The 18,024-nt window shown below is 39.1% G+C and overlaps 1 protein-coding gene across 2 annotated transcripts; it reads right to left on the reverse strand.

The window, feature by feature from the left end:
- Positions 1 to 272: 272 nt before the first annotated feature.
- LOC131106840 (C-Jun-amino-terminal kinase-interacting protein 3) lies at positions 273 to 17,908 on the reverse strand. Of its 2 annotated transcripts, none has more exons than XM_058056291.2 (28): positions 17,759 to 17,908; positions 16,251 to 16,489; positions 15,978 to 16,172; positions 15,787 to 15,907; positions 14,422 to 14,492; positions 14,293 to 14,357; positions 12,054 to 12,126; positions 11,820 to 11,974; positions 11,506 to 11,741; positions 11,377 to 11,434; positions 11,158 to 11,310; positions 11,041 to 11,083; positions 9,989 to 10,116; positions 9,867 to 9,920; positions 9,579 to 9,683; positions 8,058 to 8,190; positions 7,902 to 7,988; positions 7,790 to 7,837; positions 6,602 to 6,743; positions 6,459 to 6,501; positions 5,094 to 5,174; positions 4,936 to 5,003; positions 3,348 to 3,496; positions 3,092 to 3,263; positions 1,618 to 1,731; positions 1,456 to 1,554; positions 1,302 to 1,388; positions 273 to 753 (listed from the first exon to the last, which is right to left on the reverse strand). In XM_058056291.2, the coding sequence occupies exons 2-28, from the start codon at positions 16,347 to 16,349 to the stop codon at positions 635 to 637; spliced, it is 2,898 nt and encodes a 965-aa protein (XP_057912274.2). In that variant the 5' UTR covers positions 16,350 to 16,489; positions 17,759 to 17,908; the 3' UTR covers positions 273 to 634. The 2 variants fall into 2 exon arrangements, with proteins under 2 accessions (XP_057912274.2, XP_057912273.2); XM_058056290.2 differs by having other exon boundaries at positions 11,506 to 11,744.
- Positions 17,909 to 18,024: the final 116 nt, after the last annotated feature.

Raw genomic sequence — 18,024 nt, forward strand, 5'->3', positions numbered from 1 at the left:
GCACTTCATGCTTGTAAAAGTATATATTTGACTTTATTATGATTTTTTCCCCATAACTTTTTTCTGCAAGCTAATTTTCTTAATTTGACTACTAGCATATTTCTTTCATATTTCAAATTTTGCTACAAGAAAGGTGTATATTTTTCCTAAAAAAATAACAAATTTCTCTATTTTGGCACAGACGGTGTATGGATAGTGTATAATAAGGGCTACACAGACTAAGCAGTGATTGTTTGTGTTGTTACCGTGGGAAGAGAAGGCAGACATCAAAGTTTTCCTGGGAGTCCCATTTGCATTTCAGGATTGGTGCAAGAAGGCAAATGACAAGAAAAGAGCCAACATTAAAACAATCAAAGCTTTCCGTGCATAGAAGTCAATACATACATAGAGGTACTGTACGTACAGTATGTGGAGGTACATGTCAACAATGCTCAAGACAGGAAATACACAATAAAAAAAAAAGTCAAGCTGATTATTTTGACCTGCTTCCATAGGATGAGAAGTTAGCGCTGATGATGCAAACACGGTGCGGATGAGTGTACGATCAACGAGTACAGACGCCAGTCTCATGAAGTAACGTTTGCGTAACGCCGGCATCGGGGAGGGGGTAGGCACCAGAGGCATCCAGGAGATGTCAGAGGGCAGAGGTCGCCACGGCCGGGGTGGGATTCTGCCAGATGATCACGTGACTGCGTTGGGATCGCTGCGGTGTCGCTTGGGCCGACTCCACAGACTCATCACTCGCGTCGTCTCCTTGTGGGGGGAAATAGAAGTTTAGAAATTAGGGTGCGGACAGAGTTAATCTAACTAGAATGACAACAAAGTCAGAATAATAATAAAAAAAAAAAAAGAGTTGCAAATTTACCAGAATAAACTTGTAATATTATGAGGAAATGTCGAATAATTTTATATAATAGTTTTACATTAAATAATAATAATAATATACAATAAAGTATATTATATTATAATAATCTAATAAAATATAATATAAATAAAATAAAATATCAAAACAACTGTCTGTCCTTACCTGACGTCTTTTTCAACTATCTACTGTCCCACTGCCATTGGTCTACTCTCTCTTTGGCGACATCTAGTGGACAAATTAAGTATTGCTCCTGGTTGAAATACATTACAGCCATCTAATTGACCTTATTTATGATGTATCGTGTAAAAGTATGGCAGGAAGAAGATGAAAAGCGCAACATGAATACAGACCCACCATCCACAGCCTGGACTTTGTTTTTCATATATATATATATATATATATATATATATATATATATTTATATAGTCTGACTCACCAATGCGGAAGTTGACGTAGCCCTCTCCTCCACTCAGGATAAGCTGAGAGGGCGTAACGCTGCCGCCAGGTGAGGTCACCAAGCAACCTGAGAAGAAGAACATTACTGAAGGGCGGCCACTTCAAGAGCTCCCGGGCATCAATAATCTGATTACCAGGTGCGGCAAGGATGAAGCGGACCGCTTGTCTGTGACCGTGGTAACACAGCTGGGCGGCGGCCACGCTGCAAAACGGGATGGACTCGGACGCAGACGCTGCGGACAAAAATATCAATACAGGGCGGACGCCTTCTGCTGAAAGCATGAATTCCTGCATACTTATCGTTAAGGGGATGGAGAAGATGGCGCCGCCCCCCGTGCCCACCCACATGCGGCCGGAGATGACCGCCAGCGAGGAGATCTGAAGAGGTGAGAGCGCCAGGAAAGCTTGGCCTGCAAACACAGAACCACACGGGATTCACACCACACACCCATGCCAGGGGGTTAGAGTTCTCTATGACCTACTAAGCACAATTTTTAACATGATTAGAGCACTCTAGACACAGAATAACACCCCTATAGTCACATTTACACTCCTATTACCCAATATAGTAGACACAATAAGAGAAAAGGAGACATGGAAAACCTGCTTGCCACCTTCTAAATGCACTTTTTGGAAATGGTAATGGTTTCATTTCATTAGAACATGCATCAGATTCCAATTGAGTGCATCCCATAATCAGTTCCCAGTTCCACATGTCCAAAAAGAGTAGGAAGAAGCAAAGCTTATTAAATCCTACCCCTCCATCTGGTACTTTTACAATCACTAACTCTTACATTTGTTCACTTCCTGCTTTCTTAATTAATTTAATTAATTAAAAAAAATTAATTTAATTAATTTAAATTTTTTAATTAAATTAAAAATTGCAAATTAAATTAAATTAAAAATTTAATTAAAAAAAATATTTAATCAAAAAATTAATTTAATTAAAAAATGTAACTTAATTAAATTAAAAATGTAAATTTAATTTAATTTAAAAAGTAAATTAAATTAAATAAAAAAATAATTAAAAAATGTAATTTAATTAAAAAATGTAAATTAATTAAATTAAAATAAAAATTTTAATTTAATTTAAAATGTAAATTAAATTAAATTAAAATTTTTATTTAATTTAATTTAATTTAACATGTAAATTAAATTAAATTAAAAATTTAAAAATTTTAATTTAATTTAAAATGTAAATTACATTAAAATTTTAATTTAATTAATTTACATTTTTTAATTAAATTAAATTTTTTCATTTAATTTTTTAATTAAATTAATTTTTTTTATTTAATTTTTTATTAAATTTAATTTACTTTTTAAATTAAATTAAATTTAAATTTTTAATGTAATTTAATTAAAAAATGTAATTTAATTAAAAAATGTAATTTAATTTAAAAATGTAATTTAATTTAAAAAATGTAATTTAAAAAATTAAATTAAATTAAATTAAATTAAATTAAATTAAATTAAATTAAATTAAATTAAATTAAATTAAATTAAATTAAATTAAATTAAATTAAATTAAATTAAATTAAATTAAATTGGGGCTGTACGGCGGTTGAGTGGTTCGTGCGCAGACCTCACAGCTAGGAGACCAGGGTTTAGTTTAGTTTAATTTAATTTAATATATATATCAAACAGCTAAAGAAAAAAAAAACACATCTCTGGTTGTGACCTAGGCTGTAGAGGTTATGCTACGTGCTACGTGCTACGTGCTACATGCTACGTGCTACGTGCAGTAAGAAGAAAGAGTTAAAATGCTAGCACCTAATGATTTGGTGACCAGGGCGGTAAGATCCACTTCCTGTAGCAGCTGCCCGGTGGACCAGTCAAACAGTCTGAGCAGGGGGTCCAGTCTGCATGCCGTCCAAACGCCGCTTCCTCCGGCACACAGGAAACGAACCTGCTGCTCGCTGCGCTCGGAGACTGGAAAAACATTCTGCAAAGATCAAGACAAAAGATGGGGACATTTCAAATCATTCCGAAGTAAAAAAAAAAGGCAAAGTGCGCCACGTTTTATTACCTCCACCTTCCTGCTGGGAATGTCCACCACATGAACTCTGTTCCAGTATCCCACCCACAAGCGGCTACCTTTGGCCAGGCAGCAGCGAACAGGCTGCACGGGTTTCGAACCCAGTGGCATCACTGAATGCGACTGCACGTTCCAGCCACCTGTCAATCACAGCACATCATCAACACGTGGCCATCATAGGACTTTGTGGTAGATGCATCTGACCTACGCCTTGGTTAGCGCCTTTTTTGGTTAACATTTTTGCAAAACACTTGGCCTTGGTTTACATCCACATGCTTTTTTAGTGTCCAAAATAGCTTGGGTCAGATTACGGTGGTGCCTTGGTTGACGTCATGAATCTGTTACACAAGGTCCGACTCAAACCAAAACGGACTGGAACCAAAGCAAACTTTCTCATAGAAAATCACCTAAGCCCAATCCAATTACATTTATTACAGTTTGACATGCAGAAATACGGACATATTAATTTAATTTAATTTATTCATGAATCTGTTACACAAGGTCCGACTCAAACCAAAACGGACTGGAACCAAAGCAAACTTTCTCATAGAAAATCACCTAAGCCCAATCCAATTACATTTATTACAGTTTGACATGCAGAAATACGGATATTTTAATTTAATTTAATTTAATTTAATTTATCCATGAATCTGTTACACAAGGTCCGACTCAAACCAAAACGGACTGGAACCAAAGCAAACTTTCTCATAGAAAATCACCTAAGCCCAACCCAATTACATTTATTACAGTTTGACATGCAGAAATACGGACATTTTAATTTAATTTAATTTATTCATGAATCTGTTACACAAGGTCCGACTCAAACCAAAACGGACTGGAACCAAAGCAAACTTTCTCATAGAAAATCACCTAAGCCCAATCCAATTACATTTATTACAGTTTGACATGCAGAAATACGGACAATTTAATTTAATTTAATTTAATTTAATTTATCCATGAATCTGTTACACAAGGTCCGACTCAAACCAAAACGGACTGGAACCAAAGCAAACTTTCTCATAGAAAATCACCTAAGCCCAATCCAATTACATTTATTACAGTTTGACATGCAGAAATACGGACATTTTAATTTAATTTAATTTAATTTATTCATGAATCTGTTACACAAGGTCCGACTCAAACCAAAACGGACTGGAACCAAAGCAAACTTTCTCATAGAAAATCACCTAAGCCCAATCCAATTACATTTATTACAGTTTGACATGCAGAAATACGGACAATTTAATTTAATTTAATTTATTCATGAATCTGTTAGGCGGCACGGCGGTTTAGTGGTTAGCGCGCAGACCTCACAGCTAGGAGACCAGGGTTCAATTCCCACCCTCGGCCATCTCTGTGTGGAGTTTGCATGTTCTCCCCGTGCACGCGTGGGTTTTCTCCGGGTACTTCCAAAAACATGCTAGGTTAATTAGCCACTCCAAATTGTCCATAGGTATGAATGTGAGTGTGAATGGTTGTTTGTCTATATGTGCCCTGTGATTTATGGCGGATTGTTATCATGGGTTTATCCTCACAACCCATAAGACACAGCACTAGTTTACTACCATAGTAAACACACCTGAACTACTGGAGAAGAAGGCTAAAGTCCCGTCACCTAAGCCAGCTATGACTTGACCTTGGGAGTACCTGGAGTGGGGGGGCACAAAGTACACCTTTGGATGTCAGTGAATATTATTTAATATTAATAATAAATATAAAGCAACAACAACAACTTACATGAGCGAATGGACACTTTCTGAGAGGGACACCGAGAGGAGACAGCGCCCCCTGCCTGCAGAGGCCGCATGTATGACTATGCTGGAGGACAAAAGGATAGAGTTTTGGTGCAGTCAGGCAGATTTTATTGAAACGCACACAAGCGTGAGTCTTATTTGTGTCTCAAATGTCTAATTTTCTATAATGATGTCTACTATAATTGGGTGAAGGTGACTATAGGGGTGTTATTTCATGTCTAGAGGGCTCTAATCTTGTTAAAAAGCGTATTTAGAAGGTGGTAAACAGGGTCTCTATGTCTTATGTTGCCTTATGATGTCTGCTATATTGGGTAATAGGAATGTGAAGATGACTATAGGGGTGTTATTTCATGTCTAGAGGGCTCTAATCATGTTAAAAAGCGTATTTAGAAGGTGGTAAACAGGGTTTCTATGTCTTATATTGCCTTATGATGTGTACTATATTGGGTAACAGGAGTGCAAAGGTGACTATAGGGGTGTTATTTCATGTCTAGAGTGCTCTAATCATATTAAAAAGCGCATTTAGACGTTGGTAAACAGGGTTTCTATGTCTTATATTGCCTTATGATGTCTACTATATTGGGTAACAGGAATGTAAAGGTGACTATAGGGGTGTTATTTCATGTCTAGAGGGCTCTAATCATGTTAAAAAGCGTATTGAGAAGGTGGTAAACAGGGTTTCTATGTCTTGTATTACCTTATGATGTGTACTATATTGGGTAACAGGAGTGCAAAGGTGACTATAGGGGTGTTATTTCATGTCTAGAGGGCTCTAATCATGTTAAAAACTATATTTAGAAGGTGGTAAACAGGTTTTCCATGTTTTATATGTCTTATTTTCTGTTGTTATGCCTACTATTGTGGGTAATAGGAGTGTAAAGGTGACTATAGGGGTGTTATTTCATGTCTAGAGGGCTCTAATAATGTTATAAATTATATTTAGAAGGCGGTAAACAGGTTTTCTATGTCTTATTTTCTGATATTATGCCTAGTATATTGGGTAATAGGAGTGTAAAAGTGACTATAGGGGTGTTATTTCATGTCTAGAGGGCTCTAATAATGTTATAAATTATATTTAGAAGGTGGTAAACAGGTTTTCTATGTCTTATTTTCTGTTATTATGCCTACTATATTGGGTAATAGGAGTGTAAGGGTGACTATAGGGGTGTTATTTCATGTATAGAGGGCTCTAATAATGTTAAAAACTATATTTAAATGGATGAAATTGGGTGGGTGCATATAAAAGTACAGAATTGGGCATCCCTCCCTAGACGTGAGCATTTGAGCTGAAATGCTAAAAAGCTCTGTGTCGCAGCATGCAGGTTTGTGTTGATTCAGCACACATTACCTTCCTTCCTGAGTTCCAATCCACACAGTTCCTGGAGAGTCGCCTGTCAGAAGACAAACAGGAAAGTGTGAAAAGGAAAATCTCATCACTTTCCCGGTAAAATAGCGGAGATGTGGGGAGAGGTTGGGATGGGGGCCACTGACCTAGGGGGGGCACGGCACAGATGCAGAGGGCAGGAGCTGTGGGAGGGAGGCTGAAACGATCCAGGACGGTGTTGGATCGAGTGGGGTCCATCACCGTCACGTCACTGTTGGAGGCGGGGCCAGACACCACCCACACAGAGCACTGACAGACAGGATTTGGACTTTGTGTGACAGTGTGAACGTTCACTGCATACAGTGTGTGTTCTCTGCTTCTTTATCAAGTTGATTATACTGGCTAATAGGAGAGTAAATGTGACTATAGGGGTGTTACTTCATATCCAGAGGACTCTAATAATGTTAAAAAGCCTATTTGGAAAGTCATAAACAGATTTTGCATGTCTTATTCTGTGTTATGATGTCTACTATATTGGGTATTGGGAGTGTAAATGTGACTATAGGGGTGTTAGTTCCGGTCCAGAGGGCTCTAATAATCTTAAAAAGCCTATTTGGAAAGTCATAAACTGATTTTGCATGTCTTATTCTGTATTATGGTGTCTACTCTATTGAGTATTGGGAATGTAAATGTGACTATAGGGGTGTTAGTTCCTGTCCAGAGGGCTCTAATAATGTTAAAAAGCCTATTCAGAAAGTCATAAACTGATTTTGCATGTCTTATTCTGTATTATGGTGTCTACTATATTGGGTATTAGGAGTGTAAATGTGACTATAGGGGTGTTAGTTTCTGTCCAGAGGGCTCTAATAATGTTAAAAAGCCTATTCAGAAAGTCATAAACAGACTTTGCATGTCTTATTCTGTATTATGGTGTCTACTATATTGGGTATTAGGAGTGTAAATGTGACTATAGGGGTGTTAGTTCCTGTCCAGAGGGCTCTAATAATCTTAAAAAGCCTATTTGGAAAGTCAAACACTGATTTTGCATGTCTTATTCTGTATTATGGTGTCTACTATATTGGGTATTGGGAGTGTAAATGTGACTATAGGGGTGTTAGTTCATATCCAGAGAACTCTAATAATACATTATCTGTATTTTTATTAATTATTGATTTAGTAAACTTTAGTACAATTTTAAATATTTTCTTTTACAATCTTATTTAAGTCAGTGTGTATTTTCATTATTATTATTATTGATTATTCTTTTGCTTTTCAGATTCAGGACTGGTTAAACGATGCCGTGGGCCAAAGCCTTAAGGAAGGGATGGTAGAAGGAAGACGTGGGAAGAACTCACCGTGGCCTCTCCTGACATCTCAGACGGGACTGCAACCGCACAGTTCACCTGAAAGAAAGCATCATTTACCCTCCTTTCCAAGCGTTCACAGTCTGCCATCAACAAGCATCACCTTTGCAGTAGAGTCTCTTTGGTCCAAGAGTCGGAGCTGCGTTAGGACCGGCACATCTTTGGGCTCCGGGACGGCTTCCTGAGACTCCTACGAACACAGAATTCCACACACATTGCTACTTTCCTATTTCCACTGTGTCCCTTTACCGTACAGTACCTGCGTGTCAGCCAGTGGCACGCTCCAGCCGTGGAGCTGACGTTTCCCTAGAGTTCCCCATATGTGCGAACGAATTTCTCTGTACAGCTCCCTCCTCCTGGCACGGGGCGATAAAGCAGCAGGAGCAGACGATCTGAAGAGAATGCATTGGCCCCATTGGGAGTGATGAAAACACGACACACATCTACTGCAGACCTTTATATGACACTGTGTAACATTAGTAAGGTGCATATGTAGATGATCTAATTATTAAGAAAGTACTGTGACGACTATATTGACTGCTAGAAATTTAAAGGTGACTATAGGGGTGCTATTTCATGTCTAGAGGGCTCTAACATTGAAAAATTGTATACATATTTGGAAGGTGGTAAACATGTTTTCTATGTCTACTCTATTGCTACTAGGCGTTTAAGGTGACTATAGGGGTGCTATGTCATATCTAGATGGCTCTAATATTGATAAAATGCATATTGAGAAGGTGGTAAACATGTTTTCCATGTCGACTATATTGGGTAATCGGACTGTAAAGGTGACTATAGGGGTGCTATGTCATGTCTCGAGGGCTCTAATATCGATAAATGCATATTTAGAAGGTGGTAAACATGATTTCTATGTCTACTCTATTGGCTACTAGGAGTTTAAGGTGACCATAGGGGTGCTATGTCATGTCTAGAGGGCTCTAATATCGATAAATGCATATTTAGAAGGTGGTAAACATGTTTTCTATGTCTACTCTATTGGCTACTAGGAGTTTAAGGTGACCATAGGGGTGCTATTTCATGTCTAGAGGGCTCTAACATTGAAAAATTGCATATTTAGAAGGTGGTAAACATGTTTTCTATGTCTACTCTATTGGCTACTAGGCGTTTAAGGTGACTATAGGGGTGCTATGTCATATCTAGATGGCTCTAATATTGATAAAATGCATATTGAGAAGGTGGTAAACATGTTTTCTATGTCTACTATATTGGCTACTAAGAGTTTAAGGTGACTATAGGGGTGCTATATCATGTCTAGAGGGCTCCAACATTGATAAATGCATATTTAGAAGGTGGTAAACATGTTTTCTATGTCTACTATATTGGGTAATAGGTGTGTAAAGGTGACTATAGGGGTGCTATTTCATGTGGAGAGGGCTCTAATAATAATGATTAAATAAATGTATTTGTAGATGTATTTATTTCCAAAAGAAAACAGGACCAGTGCATCTTCATCAGCATGTTCATGTAAATATAATAAGAGGATAGGTTGATTTTAAAGGAAAAGTGCCCATCATCCACAGTCTTTTTGAGGTTTTTTCAGAAGAGTTGATAGTGAAATAAGCAGTACATGCATTCATTACCCTTATAGCTTTAGAATGCACAGATAGGTGCAAGACCAGCGTTCATGTCTCACCTAAGGATTGTGGATGATAGGCAAATTTCCAAAGCAAGTGCAGTTAACATTTGACATGAAAAGAATATCCAGAGAGGACAAGAAGGTAAAGATGTAGAGAAGATATGTAGATATGGAGAAACTTACTCTGCCTGAGTATCTTGAAGTGGCAGAGGAGGGCGAGTCAGCGGCGGCAGCGTTGACGGAGGTAGGATCAGCGGTTGTTTGGTCAGGCCAAAAAAGCGATTGAACCTTGAAGACAATTTTTTGTTAGAAAGGTGTTTTCTTATCTTTATAAGGCACAGAAAAGGGAAATAAGTGTGTTTATGGATTGCGGGTCATGTGCAACATTCCCCAAAACATGTCAGCCGACTGCTGTCATATGACATTTATCCAAACGACCTACATTATGGATGACACCTTGAAGACACTTACTTTACCCAAAGGCTTGACCTTCTCTCCTCTGACAGTCGCTCTTCTTTTGTTGCTCTACAGGAGACAAAAAGTGTCAACTGAAGATCTGAAGGTCTGAACTCCCGGTAAAAAGGAAACCATACCTGAGCGTGTGGCTTTGCCGAAGGGCCTCCTGCAGCTCAAAGAGCCGCTGTTTGTACTGGTTCTTCTCCATGACCACACGAGCCATTTCAGAGCGGGAAAAGTGGCGCATGGAGGCGCTTAGTGAGGCCTGTAGGGAAAGAGTGATGCTGCTCACACGTGTGCCGTATTATCCAATCACATCCAAGCTGTAGCAAATAAAGGTTTTATCTACTATTGCACTAATAAGTCCTAACATCATAAAGAACAGATAGAAATTGAGATTGGGGTGGAAATTGATAATACTATGGGAATATAGTCGTAACTACAATAAGAACATTTACTAGAAGAAATACCGTCATACCTTTTTCCTCAACCTACGTTTTTGTTTCTCATTATAATGAATTGGAAAAAATACTTTTATGCACGGTGGTTGAGTGGTTAGCTCACGGGCCACACAGCTAGAAGACCCGAGTTCGATTCCACCCTCGGCCATGTGGAGTTTGCATGTTCTCTCCGTGCATGCGTGGGTTTTCTCCGGGTACTCCGGTTTCCTCCCACATTCCAAAAACATGCTAGGTTAATTAGCAACTCCAAACTGTCCATAGGTATGAATGTGAGTGTGAATGGTTGTTTGTCTATATGTGTCCTGTGATTGGCTGGCCACCAGTCCAGGGTGTACCCCGCCTGTCGCCCCAAGACAGCTGGGATAAGCTCCAGCACCCCCGTGACCCTTGTGAGGACAAGCGGCAGAAAATTAATGAATGAATTAATTAATGTCAGGGCTGCATGGTGATTGAGTGGTTAGCTCACAGGCCACACTGCTAGAAGACCTGAGTTCGATTCCACCTTCGGCCATGTGGAGTTTGCATGTTCTCCCCGTGCATGCGTGGGTTTTCTCCGGGTACTCCGGTTTCCTCCCACATTCCAAAAACATGCTAGGTTAATTAGCGACTCCAAATTGTCCATAGGTATGAATGTGAGTGTGAATGGTTGTTTGTCTATATGTGCCCTGGGATTGGCTGGCCACCAGTCCAGGGTATACGTAAGGTTTCGAAGAAGAAGGCGGTCTTACGTCATGATCTGATGCCTGAAACGCTTCCAATTTCTCTCGAAGCCTAAAATGAGAGAAGAAATTGGGCCGTGAAAGCAGACCATAAGAATGAGCAGAACGAGCTAAGCTAGCAGGCACCTTTTCGCTTCCTCCTCCTTCTCCTTCGTCCGGCCCTCTAATCGAGACACCGTTTCCCGTAGAGAGGCCACTTCCAGTTTGAGAGCGGAGCGGTCGTCGGTCAGCTCCACCACTCGAGAGATGAGAGCCTTGCGGGCGGCGTCGACCAACTCGCTGGAAAAGAAAGCGGAAGGAAAAAACCGCCGCGCTTCCTCACGTTGATGCTAACGTGGAACTCACTGCGTGACTTTCAGATCCTCGTACTGGGAAAGAATCTCCTCAAACTGGTCAGTGCTGCCTAGATAAGGGGTGTTTATGAATAGTGAGGGTGACTGATGTCAACGCAGCCTCGTGCTAATGCACCGTTACCTCTGATGCTGGCGCCTCGGTCAACACTCTCCACCAAATCCTGACTCAGCTCCGAGAGCTCAGAGAAAACTGAGTCTGTGTTACGTTGCTCCCACTCCATGCCGTCTTCCTCCTCCTTTTCATTCTCCTCTTCGTCCTCCTCCTCTTCCAGGGTCTCTGCTCCCGTTCCTCCAGCTTCCACCTCGTCCTCCTTAAGCTCATCCTCCAAGCTGGTCTCATACGCTTCTGCCAGAGCGCTGCTGATGGATGAAGCAAGAAGAGTGAAATGATGGACCGGATCCTTCACTGGAAGCTTTTCCCATCATTCCCAGTACCCGGCCTCATCCAAGGAACCGTGGAAGTGTCTCAGCTCAGGAGTGGAGCTTATGATGTCGTTGACAAACTGATCCGAGGCAGACGTCACGATGGCCTGTCCTTGGCTGGATTTGACATCTTCCGGACACGGCGGACCAGAGTTGGAATGTGGTCGCTGTCAACGGAAGGCATCCACTATTTCGTTGGAATGATCATCATTCGATTAAAAAAAAAAAACAGTCAAGTCGGTTTACCTTCTCCTGCGTACTGGATTCCGACAAGCTGTGGATGGATGCCAATTCCGTACTTTTGTGTTGTGTGTGATTCCTAAATGTGCCGAATAATAACAGAAATATCTTCACTTCACTCTATTCCCGGTTTTCAAAGAAATATACCCAGGAATAAATCATGCTGTCAAATCACAGGGCACATATAGACAACTAACTAACTAACTAACTAACTAACTAACTAACTAACTAAGGATGTGAGAACATGCATGTCTCGAGGGCTCTAATAATGTTAAAAAGCATATTTAGAAGATTGTAAACACATTTTCTCTGTCTAATATGTCTGATTTTCTATTATTCTGTCTACTATATTGGATAATAGGAGTGTTAAGGCGACTATAGGGGTGCTATTTCATGTCTTGAGGGCTCTAATAACGTTAAAAAGCATATTTAGAAGATTGTAAACACGTTTTCTCTGTCTAATATGTCTGATTTTCTATTATTCTGTCTACTATATTGGATAATAGGAGTGTTAAGGCGACTATAGGGGTGCTATTTCATGTCTTGAGGGCTCTAATAATGTTAAAAAGCATATTTAGAAAAATTGTAAACACGTTTTCTCTGTCTAATATGTCTGATTTTCTCTTATTCTGTCTACTATATTGGATAATAGGAGTGTTAAGGTGACTATAGGGGTGCTATTTCATGTCTCGAGGGCTCTAATAATGTTAAAAAGCATATTTAGAAGATTGTAAACACGTTTTCTCTGTCTAATATGTCTGATTTTCTAATATTCTGTCTACTATATTGGATAATAGGAGTGTTAAGGTGACTATAGGGGTGCTATTTCATGTCTCGAGGGCTCTAATAATGTTAAAAAGCATATTTAGAAGATTGTAAACATGTTTTCTCTGCCTAATATGTCTGATTTTCTCTTACTTTGTCTACTATATTGGATAATAGGAGTGTTAAGGTGACTATAGGGGTGCTATTTCATGTCTCGAGGCCCCTAATAATGTCAAAAAGCATATTTAGAAGATTGTAAACACATTTTCTCTGTCTAATATGTCTGATTTTCTCTTATCCTGTCTACTATATTGGATAATAGGAGTGTTAAGGTGACTATAGGGGTGCTATTTCATGTCTCGAGGCCTCTAATAATGTCAAAAAGCATATTTAGAAGATTGTAAACACATTTTCTCTGTCTAATATGTCTGATTTTCTATTATTCTGTCTACTATATTGGATAATAGGAGTGTTAAGGTGACTATAGGGGTGCTATTTCATGTCTCGAGGGCTCTAATAATGTTAAAAAGCATATTTAGAAAAATTGTAAACACGTTTTCTCTGTCTAATATGTCTGATTTTCTCTTATTCTGTCTACTATATTGGATAATAGGAGTGTTAAGGTGACTATAGGGGTGCTATTTCATGTCTCGAGGGCTCTAATAATGTCAAAAAGCATATTTAGAAGATTGTAAACACATTTTCTCTGTCTAATATGTCTGATTTTCTCTTATTCTGTCTACTATATTGGATAATAGGAGTGTTAAGGTGACTATAGGGGTGCTATTTCATGTCTCGAGGGCTTTAATAATGTCAAAAAGCATATTTAGAAGATTGTAAACACATTTTCTCTGTCTAATATGTCTGATTTTCTCTTAATCTGTCTACTATATTGGATAATACGAGTGTTAAGGTGACTATAGGGGTGCTATTTCATGTCTTGAGGGCTCTAATAACGTTAAAAAGCATATTTAGAAGATTGTAAACACGTTTTCACTGTCTAATATGTCTGATTTTCTATTATTCTGTCTACTATATTGGATAATAGGAGTGTTAAGGTGACTATAGGGGTGCTATTTCATGTCTTGAGGCCTCTAATGTCAAAAAGCATATTTAGAAGATTGTAAACACATTTTCTCTGTCAAATATGTCTGATTTTCTCTTATTCTGTCTACTATATTGGAGAATAGGATTGTTAAGGTGACTATAGGGGTGCTATTTCACGTCTAAAGGGCTCTAATAATGTTAAAAAGCATATGAACAGGTTTTCTGTGCTCCTAACTGTCAAAATGTTCCACTGGATGGAAATTCACTGATCACAGTGGAGTCAATGAACCAATAAAGGATTATTGTACATCTCATGCATAACTTCGACTTGTTAACAATGGACTATGCAATGCAATAAAGAAGAGGGTAGGGTTGAGTAAAAAGAGTGTTACGTCGCTGGCAAAAAAAAATATGTATAGTGACTAAAAACTACCTGAGGGGAGAATCTCTTTCCGAGTCCTTCGTCTTTTCCGTCAGCTCCCGGAAGGAGTGAGCCAACTAAAAGAGACGACGTGCTGATTGAAGAGCAAGAGTGTGCAGACTGATGCATGCTGGATCTGACCTTGTTGTGGGCGAGCCTCAGCGTGCTCAGTTCTCGACCCAGGGCCGACTTCTGCTCCTCCAAGGCCACCACTGCGAGGACGACAACAAACAAAGTGGATTCAGGCGTTAGCATCATTATGCCACGATATAACATGAAATGATAAGAGTTCACAGAATCATTTACAGTATATAAAAAAGCTAGGAAAAATGATTTGAGAGACTGGTGCCGACTGCGGCACAATAACCATCAGACGACTCGACTTCCTCGAGTTTTTCTCCGTATTGCCAGTTTTTCCTTCATCCAGTCTTGAAATTTAATATGTCTGATTTTCTCTTACTTTGTCTACTATATTGGATAATAGGAGTGTTAAGGTGACTATAGGGGTGCTATTTCATGTCTCGAGGGCTCTAATAATGTTAAAAAGCATATTTAGAAGATTGGAAACACGTTTTCTCTGTCCAATATGTCTGATTTTCTATTATTCTGTCTACTATATTGGATAATAGGAGTGTTAAGGTGACTATAGGGGTGTTATTTCATGTCTCGAGGGCTCTAATAATGTTAAAAAGCATATTTAGAAGATTGGAAACACGTTTTCTCTGTCCAATATGTCTGATTTTCAATTATTCTGTCTACTAAATTGGATAATAGAAGTGTTAAGGTGACTATAGGGGTGCTATTTCATGTCTCGAGGGCTCTAATAATGTTAAAAGGCATATTTGGAAGATTGTAAACACGTTTTCTCTGTCCAATATGTCTGATTTTCTATTATTCTGTCTACTAAATTGGATAATAGGAGTGTTAAGGTGACTACAGGGGTGTTATTTCATGTCTCAAGGGCTCTAATAATGTTAAAAAGCATATTTAGAAGATTGTAAACACGTTTTCTCTGTCCAATATGTCTGATTTTCTCTTATTCTGTCTACTATATTGGAGAATGGGATTGTTAAGGTGACTATAGGGGTGCTATTTCATGTCTAAAGGGCTCTAATAATGTTAAAAAGCATATGAACAGGTTTTCTGTGCTGCTAACTGTCAAAACTGTCAAAAGGACTTCTCCAGGGAGAATAACATGACTCTTTTGGACCATCCGACATGTTCCTCGAATTGACATCCCGTAGAGAACATTTGGATGGATGGCAAGGGAAGTTTATAAAAATGGCCATCAGTTCCAGACAGCCGATGCCCTTGGTGAAGCCATCTTCACCACTTGGACCAATGTTCCCAATAGCTTACTGGAAAGGCATTTTTGAAGTGATGAACAAGAACGGTGGAGGTACTCTTTACTGAATCCTAATGAGGAGGTTTTTGTCATGGTTTCAGAGATAATCTTAAAGTTTTGATCAGCTGATTCAGCGGCAAGGAACGGACGGGTGTACTCACGCTGATCAGCTTGCTCCCTGGCTTTCTTCTCCAGGTGTCTTTCCCTGCGTTCTCGCTCCTTTTCCCTCCCTCTCATGGCTCTCCTCTCCTGCTCTATTTGGTCATCCAGCTCCAAGTACCTCTGGAAGGAGGAACGTTCAAGTTCAGCGTTTCAGACCGTGCGCTTTGAAAAAAAAAAAAAAATGCGTCACCTCTTGACTTTCTTTCCTCAGCGCCTTCTCAACCTGGTATCGCTCCAGCAGCCGCTCGCGTTCGGCTTTTTCGCTCTCCGCTTCGTCCTCCCTTTCTCTCAGCTGGGCTTTGCAGCCGGCCAGCCCCTCCAGCACCCACACGAATATGGGCACCAGGGACTCCACCACTCCTTCGCCGTGGGTCTCGATGACGGTCTGTGATGCGGCGAGGCAGCATTATCATTACACAACTTCAGCGTGCAGGGAATACAAACAAAAAGACGAGCAAATGACCTGCAGTTCAGCGTAGAGCTTCCCCGCTTCCTCGCTGACAATGTTAGGATCCAGCTCTACCTCAGCAGTCCCGCAAAGCACTCGCTCACTGTACTCCATTGCCTTTTGTTAGCGTTGTTACCATTCAGCACCAACAGCAAGTCTGTCTACAACTCCATCAAGTCTATCCAGCTGCTGTGCCCGGCTCCTCTGAAGCCTCATGTTCCGCTTGCACACCACCGGGACGACATCATCCGGGGCTGGAAAAAGGAAAACAACGTGAATAAATTGAAACTATGACGGCCATTGATATTCGCTCTGCTAATGCGTGACCGACACGGCGCTCTCAACAAACGTAAACAAAGCTCACGCCCACCAGGGATGACATTTTCAATCCCATCCATCTTCCACATCAGGAGTTCTCAAACCATCTCAACCTGGGTTTCACAATTCCCGATAGTCATCGAGTCACGACCCACTTTTATTTAAGGCATTTATTTTTTTCTACACTTTTATTTTGGTTCTTTTTATTTATTTATATTTTTTATTTTGTTCAAGTCATTGGTATTTTTATTTATTTATTATGAATTGTTTTGCTTCTATTATAACCATTTATATTTTATTTATTTTTACACTTTTAAGCCATTTTTATTTATTTTTACAATTTTGTTTACACTTTTCTTATTAACTCATTTTTATTTATATTATCTATTATTTTCTATACTTATACTTGAATACTCATTTTTATTTGATGTATTTATACAATTTAAAAAAAGTTTTATTTCAGTTATTTTTTGTATTTATTTTTTAAAAATACTTTAAAGTCATTTCATTTCATTTTTACTATTTTTAACACTAAAAATAATAATTTTATCAAGACTTCTATTGTATTTATTTATTTTTAACAGTTTTATTGAAGTAATTTTTATTTTTAGATTTATTTATGTACTTTTTTACACTTTTAGTTCATGTATTTAATGACACTATTGCAATTATGATACAAAGTAGATTTTCACCTTATTTAAGTAATTTTTTTCATGTTTACATTTCCATGTAAGTGTTGTGTCTGCTCCCCTCCAGTTCAAAATGAGCATAGCTGTGAAGCATTCACTTATATTAGAGGTTAGGTATGGGGATGTACTATTTTTGTTGTGTTTTGGGACTGTAAGAAGATTATTTCCAGGTTTTGGTGCCACGGTTGACCATTTAAACATTTGATCACAACATAAACAGAATAATGAGCATTACCGCTGAACTAACATGCAGGTGCCATATTAGCTTAGCTTCGTCAGCGTTTATGTTACGATAAAATAATCAGTGGTGTACAGGAGGTGTATACAGGAGGTGTGTGTCAATGACTCCTACACATATTTAGACGATAAAGCACGTAGGAAGGCGACTTTAAAGGTCAATAGTTAGTTTAGTAGGCTAGCTGCCACAAGCTACTAGTGTCACTGTATAAATAAGCTGACAGGAGACACCTGACAAGAAGGCAAACCGAGTCGCCACTTCTTTCGACACAAACTCACCTGAAATGTTTGACTCCCGGCTGGTAAAGTTTATTTCACGTCTTCAAAAATAAGTCAACTTTCGCTGGTTGTGTATAGTATGCGTGCGTGGGGGGTTAAGGGGGAGTGGACTTGTCAATTACAGTTTAGGGGGAAAAAAAGGGCGGTGTTTTTAAGTTTGACACGTGTCACGGCTACCGCTTGGCCAATCAGCTTACAGTGATTGTTTGTGATGACCAGTAGAAAGCGAGAGAAGGCGGGACTTGCGCTGTGACGCTTGCGCGGGG

This window comes from Doryrhamphus excisus, linkage group LG19 (genome assembly GCF_037039965.1).
Source record: "Doryrhamphus excisus strain RoL-2023G ecotype Guam linkage group LG19, RoL_Dexc_Guam_v1.1, whole genome shotgun sequence".
NCBI lineage: Eukaryota > Metazoa > Chordata > Actinopteri > Syngnathiformes > Syngnathidae > Doryrhamphus > Doryrhamphus excisus.